This window comes from Phalangium opilio, unplaced genomic scaffold (assembly GCF_054372755.1).
Source record: "Phalangium opilio isolate 3A_F unplaced genomic scaffold, DU_Popi_V2 ptg000089l_1, whole genome shotgun sequence".
Classification (NCBI taxonomy): Eukaryota; Metazoa; Arthropoda; class Arachnida; order Opiliones; family Phalangiidae; genus Phalangium; species Phalangium opilio.
This window is the reverse complement of record NW_028324194.1, coordinates 8,671,417-8,680,499: the sequence shown is the minus strand read 5'-3', so window position 1 is coordinate 8,680,499 and position 9,083 is coordinate 8,671,417. Positions and strand designations below refer to the sequence as shown.

The 9,083-nt window shown below is 39.8% G+C and overlaps 1 protein-coding gene across 1 annotated transcript; it reads left to right on the top strand.

Annotated features, from left to right (window-relative positions):
- The first annotated feature begins 714 nt into the window (after nucleotides 1-714).
- Nucleotides 715-8,597, top strand: CCT1 (chaperonin containing TCP1 subunit 1). Its single transcript, XM_089850243.1, has 9 exons — nucleotides 715-920; nucleotides 1,283-1,368; nucleotides 2,747-2,973; nucleotides 4,621-4,731; nucleotides 5,669-5,977; nucleotides 6,961-7,260; nucleotides 7,354-7,546; nucleotides 7,946-8,109; nucleotides 8,176-8,597. The coding sequence occupies exons 1-9, from the start codon at nucleotides 851-853 to the stop codon at nucleotides 8,363-8,365; spliced, it is 1,650 nt and encodes a 549-aa protein (XP_089706369.1). The 5' UTR covers nucleotides 715-850; the 3' UTR covers nucleotides 8,366-8,597.
- Nucleotides 8,598-9,083: the final 486 nt, after the last annotated feature.

Here is a 9,083-nt window from a genome sequence, read left to right as displayed (position 1 = left end):
CCTAGCGGAATAAAAATGAGAACACTTGATCTCGTTTAATTAAACAATGCTCGTAACATGATCAAACAGTCTTTGTATATAACCGTTCTGTACAATTTTATGTGTTATTCTGTGAATGAACCTTAAGTTCATCTATTGCTTGTTTTTCCAGATTTCAAACTAGCCTAATTTTTTTCCTACCCAATGTTTAATCATAGCCCACTCGATCACGCTCAATTTGATATATAGACACGTTAATCAAACAAGTATTTTCCATAAACTGTTAAATGCAATTTTATAAATGATTCTATAAATTTGAATAATTGTTAAATAAAAGTATTTTGCTCATCTTTTCAATATTATATACTAGGATGTCGATAATTTGTATTCGAGTCGCAATACTCACTACCAGTCTGGGAAATAGCACACTTCTTCTGGTCCAAAACCAGTTTATTAATTGCTCGGACTAATTTTTAAATTCGAGAAGTGGGGGTTACTGGTCCTCAGGACCAGTTTATTAATTGCAAATCTAAAGGAGAACAAAGGCTGGGACCAGTCCGGAGACCAGTTAATTATTTCGGACCCTAGGGGGTCACTGGTCCCAAGGACTAGTTTAAAAAAAATACTTACTTCCCAGACTGCACACTATCAGAGCCTACTGTACCATTTCGCCACCGGGTAGAGAGACGGTCCTAACCTCTATGCGTTGATTCACGAGATGCGATTTCATAGTCCGTGATCGGCCCATTCGGTAACTTGTGCAGCAGAAGTTGGTTTCATTGTCAGATTCAGACGAACAAAGAACGTAATAAAATAATTTATGAAGAGTAATTAAAGTATTTAATTAAATTAACAAATAAAGTTATCGAAAATGTCTGTTATAAATGCGTTAAGCGTGGGAGGAACCAGGACCTCCGGAGCTAATATTAGAACTCAAAATGGTAAGAATTAAGAATTATTAATTTGATTTCTTTAAGCCTTGGTCAAGTACAATGACAGTCCATAACCCCCCACGTGCTGCGCGGCACACCCTTGCTAAAGAAAACCAATATTTACACTTTAAATTAATTGGCATTAAGTTGATTTGATTAAAATTAAGTTTTTAAGGATATGGACTAGGCTTTGTTCATATTAGAGTGGGATTATAACATTAATAACTTAATAGTATTATGGATTTGTGTGTGGGAGGTGCTTGGGTTTGGGAAATGCCCTTATATGGTGTCAAAATGATGCGCGCCAAAAACAGACGCGTTGATTATTTAATGTTAATGTTAATTATTATTTATTTAATTTTGATTTGTAGTGATGGCGGCCAGCTCTATAGCTAATATTGTTAAAAGTTCCTTGGGTCCAGTTGGCTTGGATAAAATGTTGGTGGATGATATTGGTGTAAGTACAATTGGTTATGGATGTTCTTTGAGGGAGATGTTGTGTGCCCACATTTAAGAGAAGTATTGTAATAATGGCTCAGGGAAAACATGGAAATGTCAGGGAATTAATAAATGCGTTTGAAGGTCAGGGAAAATTCAAGGAAATTTAGTTTGGGTTCATAAAAGTTGCAAGTAACTTAAAAAAATGGGCCAAAAATGTCAAGGGAAAAGTGATAAATTTGAAAGTAGACCAAAAATGTCAGGGAAAAGTGATAAATTTGAAAGTAGGCCAAACATTTCAGGTAAAAGTCATAAAATTTAAAAATGTCAGGGAAAAATCATGAAATAATAAAAAAGGTTCATAAATGTCAGGGAAAAGTCATGAAATTTAAAAATAAGGCCAAAAATGTCAGGGGAATTCATGAAATAATAAAAAAGGTCATAAATGCCAGGGAAAAGTCATGAAATTTAAAAATAAGGCCAAAAAGGTCAGGGATAAGTCATGAAATTTGAATAAAGACCAAAAATGTCAGGGAAGAGTCATAAAATTTAAAAATATACCAAACATTTCAGGGAAAAGTCATAAAATTTAAAAATAGACCAAACATTTCAGGGAAAAGTCATAAAATTTAAAAATTGTCCAATAATGTCAGGGAAAGTCTTGAAATTTAAAAATAGACCAAAAATGTCAGTTGAAAAGTCCTGAAATTTGCAAAAAGACCAAAAATGTCAAGGGAAAAGTGATAAATTTGAAAGTAGACCAAAAATGTCAAGGAAAAGTCATGAAATTTAAAAATAGACCAAACATTTCAGGGAAAAGTCATAAAATTTAAAAATTGTCCAATAATGTCAGGGAAAGTCTTGAAATTTAAAAATAGACCAAAGATGTCAGTTGAAAAGTCATGAAATAATTTAAAAAGGTCATAAATGTCATGGAAAGTTAAGTATTTTAAAAATAGATTTTAAATGTAAAGGGAAAATGTATGAAATTTAAAAATAGACCAAAAATATTGGGGAAAAGTCATGAAATTTAAAAATGGACCAAAAATTTAATAGGAAAAAAATCATGAAATAATGTCGGGAAAAGTCATGAAATTGCAAAATAGACCAGAATTCCAGCAATACTTGTTTCAAGTAACAAATATTGCCAACTAGCTTAGGTTTGGCCTAAATAGGTCAGGGAAAATCAAATTCGGGATGTAGAGAAAAACTAGCGCCTTTATGATGTGAAAAAAAATAATAATTTACACACATGGAGGATTCATACCACCATTTACACCAGGAGTCCATTCTACCAGGAGGACAAAAAGGTAGCCCAACCTCCTGGTGTAAATGGTGGTATGAATCCTCCATGTGTGTTACACCATCTATAAAGTAATTGTAAATTTGGCTGATAGGATATTACAATTACAAATGACGGAGCGACGATACTGAAGCTTCTGGAGGTGGAGCACCCGGCCGCCAAGGTTTTGGTGGAACTGGCCGATTTGCAAGATCAGGAGGTGGGCGACGGGACCACCTCTGTTGTCATTATCGCCGCCGAACTCCTCAAGAACGCCGATGAACTGGTCAAGTGCAAGATTCACCCCACTTCCATCATCAGCGGATATCGTCTAGCTTGCAAGTCAGTTAACAACACCACAAACACTAACTCTTAGTAGAACTTTGGGGGCAAGGACTATCTTGCCTCCCTTCAAAGGGAGAATGAAATGTATTTGATGGCGTAATAATGCGGGCTTTCATTCTCCCTTTAAGACTGGATAGGCCGAGGGGTCGGACGTTTGTCAAAATCCCGTACACTTCGTTTGAAATCTCTCTCGAAAATCTCGAAATCCCGAAATCTCACGTCAAAATCTAAAAAATCTTAAAATCTCACGTCAAAATCTGAAAGATCTTAAAATCTCACGTCAAAATCTAAAAAATCTTAAAATCTCACGTCAAAATCTAAAAAATCTTAAAATCTCACGTCAAAATCTAAAAAATCTTAAAATCTCACGTCAAAATCTAAAAAATCTTAAAATCTCACGTCAAAATCTAAAAAATCTTAAAATCTCACGTCAAAATCTAAAAAATCTTAAAATCTCACGTCAAAATCTAAAAAATCTTAAAATCTCACGTCAAAATCTAAAAAATCTTAAAATCTCACGTCAAAATTTAGAAATCCCAAAATCCCTACCTTAAAATCTGAAAATCCCGAAATCTTAACGTAAAATCCCGAAATCTTAACGTAAAATCCCGAAATCTTAACGTAAAATCCCGAAATCTTAACGTAAAATCCCGAAATCTCAACGTAAAATCCCGAAATCTCAACGTAAAATCCTGAAATCTCATCTTAAAATATCAAAATCAGAAAATCTCCTCGAAATCCGAAAATCTCCTCGAAATCAGAAAATCTCCTCGAAATCAGAAAATCTCCTCGAAATCAGAAAATCTCCTCGAAATCCGAAAATCTCCTTAAAAACAGAAAATCTCCTTGAAATCCGAAAATCTCCTCGAAATCCGAAAATCTCCTCGAAATCCGAAAATCTCCTCGAAATCCGAAAATCTCCTCGAAATCCGAAAATCTCCTCGAAATCCGAAAATCTCCTCGAAATCCGAAAATCTCCTCGAAATCCGAAAATCTCCTCGAAATCTGAAAATCTTCTCAAAATCTGAAAATCTTGTTCCAAAGCCCGAAATCTCCTTCAAAATCTGAAAATCCTGAACAAAATCCCGAAATCTTCTTTGAAATCTGAAAATCGCGTTCAAAATCTGAAAATCTCCTTTAAAATCCCGAAATCTTAAAATCTTGGAGTAGATTTCCAGATTTCTAAAATCTGAGTCAGAATCTCAAAATCTGAGTCAGAATCTCAAAATCTGAGTCAGAATCTCAAAATCTGAGTCAGAATCTCAAAATCTGAGTCAGAATCTCAAAATCTGAGTCAGAATCTCAAAATCTGAGTCAGAATCTCAAAATCTGAGTCAGAATCTCAAAATCTGGGGCAAAATCTCTTTATCTTTGTCAAAATCTTGAAATCTGAAAATCGCGTACACTAAAATGCGGAACGTCCGACCCCTTGGGATAGGCCCTCTTTATCTGGGTGTCTTTTGGTGTCTATGATTAAAACCCTCTTCTGATTTTCATTGGTGAAGAGAACTCTATTAAGGCAGACTATGAGAACACTAATTAACATCTAATTAGCATTAATTAGTATTATTTATTATAATAAGGAACAATTATTCATGTTAATTAAGATTGTGCGTTTGTCGGTTGGGTTTTGTGTCTTTTCAGGGAAGCTTGTAAATACATTCAGGATCATTTAACCATCAGCGTTGATGAATTGGGCCGAGATTCCATCGTTAACTGCGCCAAAACTTCAATGTCCTCGAAGCTAATTGGACCGTATCCTTTGGTTTTACTAAATTGGTTTTCTTTATGAGTAATTTGGGCTAAATGTTCGTTAACTTTGGAGGCTCGTAACTCTGGTTCAATTAGGGATAATGGGATGTCCTTTGAGTATGTTATAGTCCAATTTGTCCCCCATCCAACGATACTAAAAACTTAGGGTTACGTCAAACAGGGGCCGAGTAATTAAGCAAAATGTTCGTGAACATTCCCTCTATGGGATTAACGTCACAGTCAACTTTGGAGACTCATAACTCTGGTTCTACTGGAGATACGGGGATGTCCTTTGAGTATGTTATAGTCCTATTTCTCCTCTTTCCAACGGTACTAAGTACTTGGGGTTGCGTCAAACAGGGGCCGAGTAATTAAGCAAAATGTTCATAAACATTCCCTCTATGGGAATAGCATTACACCCAACTTTGGAGGCTCATAACTCTGGTTCTACTGGAGATACGGGGATGTCCTCTGAGTATGTTATAGTCCTATTTGCCCCCCATCCAATCATACTAAAAACTTAGGGCTACGACAAACAGGGCCCGAGTAATTAAGTAAAATGTTCGTGAACATTCCCTCCATAGGATTAACGTCTCACCCAACTTTGGAGGCTCATAACTCTGGTTGTATTAGAGATACGGGGATGTCCTTTGAGTATGTTATAGTCCTATTTGTACCCTTTACTAGGATACTTGAAACTTGGGTTTACGTTAAACAGGGGCCAAGTTATTAAGCAAAATGTCCACAAACATTTGCTCCACAGAATACTCCAAAACTCAGGGAAATAAATTGGGAAATCTCGGGGAAATTGGTTTCCCAAAAGTTGTATGAACCATGAATGATCATAACTCAAGCAAATTGCAAAAATTTCAAGAAAATGATCATTAACCTTTGACCTAATGGTCAATTTCATTGTTAAATCCCTTAACTGTTAGAGCAGGGATTCCGATTTCTTTTCCAACATGGTGGTTGACGCGGCGACGGCCGTCAAGGTGTCGGATGGCAAGGGAGGCTTCAAGTATCCCATCAAAGCCGTCAATGTCTTGAAAGCCCACGGACGCAGTTCCAGGGAAAGTATCCTGGTGCACGGTTACGCCCTGAATTGCACCGTCGCGTCTCAGGCCATGCCCAAACGCGTGGTCAACGCCAAGATCGCCTGTCTAGATTTCAGCCTCCAGAGGGTCAAGATGCTTTTGGGCGTCCAGGTTCTTGTCACCGAACCCGAGAAATTGGAAGCCATCAGGCAAAGGTAACTTCTACAACAGGGCTCCTTATGAAACATGGAGAACTTGGATAAGTCAGGGATTTGGGAAAATGGGTGGGGATAAGCCGTGGATTTGGGAAAATGGGTGGGGATAAGCCGTGGATTTGGGAAAATGGGTGGGGATAAGCCGTGGATTTGGGAAAATGGGTGGGGATAAGCCGGGGATGTGGGAAAATGGGCGGGATAAGCCGGGGATTTGGGAAAATGGGCGGGATAAGCCGGGGATTTGGGAAAATGGGCGGGATAAGTTTCGGATTTGGGAAAATGGGCGGGATAAGTTTCGGATTTGGGAAAATGGGTGGGGATAAGTCAGGGATTTGGGAAAATGGGTGGGGATAAGTCAGGGATTTGGGAAAATGGGTGGGGATAAGTCGGGGATTTGGGAAAATGGGCGGGGATAAGCCAGGGATTTGGGAAAATGGGTGGGATAAGTCGGGGATTTGGGAAAAGGGGTGGGCATAATTCTGGGATTTGGGAAAAGGGGTGGGCATAATTCGGGGATTTGGGAAAAGGGGTGGGCATAATTCGGGGATTTGGGAAAAGGGGTGGGCATAATTCTGGGATTTGGGAAAAGGGGTGGGCATAATTCGGGGATTTGGGAAAAGGGGTGGGCATAATTCGGGGATTTGGGAAAATGGGTGGGGATGGGCATAATTCGGGGATTTGGGAAAAGGGGTGGGCATAATTCGGGGATTTGGGAAAAGGGGTGGGCATAATTCGGGGATTTGGGAAAATGGGTGGGGATAAGTCGGGGATTTCAGTAAATGGGTGGGCATAAGTCGGGGATTTCAGTAAATGGGTGGGCATAAGTCGGGGATTTGGGAAAATGGGCGGGGGATAAGTCGGGGATTTGGGAAAATGGGTGGGGGATAAGTCGGGGATTTCAGTAAATGGGTGGGCATAAGTCGAGCCCAAATGACTCTGGGTTAAATCTTGTGAGATGCAAACGTTCGTGTTATTATAATTAGGGAATCTGACATCACGAAAGAGAGAATCCAGAAGATTCTGGGAGCGGGAGCCAATGTCATTTTGACAACTGGCGGCATTGACGACCTGTGCTTGAAGTATTTTGTGGAAGCGGGAGCCATGGCCGTCAGAAGGTGCAAGAAGGTGGACTTGAAGAGGATAGCCAAAGCCACGGGAGCCACACTCCTGATGAGCTTGGCCAACATCGAAGGAGACGAGAGTTTTGAAGCCAGCAGTTTGGGAGAGGCCGCCGAAGTCGTTCAAGAGCGCCTTTGTGATGATGAACTGCTCTTGATTAAAGGGTAAGAGTCAGTCCTGACCCCGATAGACGCATTGCGCCTGGGAACGCGTAATCCGTCCATAAAATTCATCTGTTTGTTGTTTGCTGCGCGTAGACCCAAGGCGCACTCTGCGGCTTCAATTATATTGCGCGGAGCTAATGATTTCTTCGTGGACGAGATGGAGCGATCCATCCACGATTCGTTGTGCGTCGTCAAGAGGGTGATGGAATCCAAGTGCGTAGTGCCCGGGGGCGGGGCCGTCGAAGCTGCACTTTCCATCTATCTAGAAAACTTTGCCACGTCACTCGTAAGACACTTTTCAACTTCTAATAGAGCTATCTCAGTTGTGACGTCAGTGCCTTGGTGAAACTTCACGGGCTTAGCGTTGGCGGTGGGTAACCCATGTTTGGTACCACTTTGGTTCTTTAGGGAGCTAACAGTTCTGACGTCCCTGAAACGTGACGTCACACCCTTTTATCTCTTACTGGAGTTTCATCCCCCCTAACTGCGGGTTGGAAACAGTGTATTCTACGTGCAAAAATGCATGCCAACCAGAGAGGGGGGGACTGCGTGACGTCAGACTATCTCTTCCCCCTAGCCTGTTGTAAGCTCCCTATTGGCAAATAGCATGGGTGACGTCACACTAAGGCAGAAGCTTTGGAAAATTGTGTTGAAAAGATTGCTTTAACGGAGTTTGTTCTCTCAGAGTTCTCGGGAGCAATTGGCGATTGCGGAATTCGCCCGATCTCTCTTGATTATTCCCAAGACGTTAGCCGTTAATGCCGCCAAAGATGCCACCGATTTAGTGGCCAAATTGCGCGCTTACCATAACAGTTCCCAAACGAAACCGGAACACGCTCATCTCAAGAAGTAACGAGCAATTAACGAATATCTTAAAAATTTTAAATGACGTTTCAATTTTAATTAATTCTTCAGCGTTGGATTGGATCTCTACGAAGGAACAGTCCGGGACAATAAGAAGGCGGGCGTTTTAGAGCCGGCAATCTCCAAGATCAAGTCCCTGAAGTTCGCCACGGAAGCGGCCATTACCATCCTGAGAATTGATGACCTCATCAAGTTAAATCCCCCCAGAGAACAGGGAAGAGACGAATGCGGAGAAATGTAACCGAGAGACGCACGCTTACCTCTTTGCAGTATCAACTTCAAACGCGGCTCTAATTCAGTTCAATTCAATTTGGAAGAGACTTCTCTGGCCGCTTTCACTAAAATGTTAAACCCCAAGCAACTTCTCGGAATATTTAATACAATTTAATTATTAATTCACATTTTCAGGATCTTTTTCATGATTTGTAACGTTAACTAATAAACTAAACCATCTTTCCTTTTTTTAAAGAGAATTATGGGTATTTTTAATTCAGGGTGGATGGATAAAGTAGTTGTGGAAGGGTAAAAAGGTAGGTGGGTGTCAATGGAAGGGTAAAAAGGTAGGTGCGTGGGTGTCAATGGAAGGGAATTTATTTTAAATCTGGATCTGCAATTGCATGGGGGAAAGTCCGGCAATATTTCATGGAACTCTTGTCTTAAGTGGGTGCCGCATTTATATGAATAGAAATTTGTTGTAAAGGTCTTTTGCTTAAAAACTATGAATTATTAATTGCGGCGACGAATTATGGTAAATTAAAACAAGTTTAAAGTCTTAGGCCAAGGCCTAAACCTATATTTCAAGTTCTCGAAATATCCCTTGGACACCGGAAGTCAATAGGAAATCTTCACGTCTCCTGCAAATTCCCAAAATCTGAAAATCCTGAACAAAATCCTGAAATCTCCTTCAAAATCTGCAAATCTTGTTCCAAATCCGAAAATCTCCTTCAAAATTTGAAAAT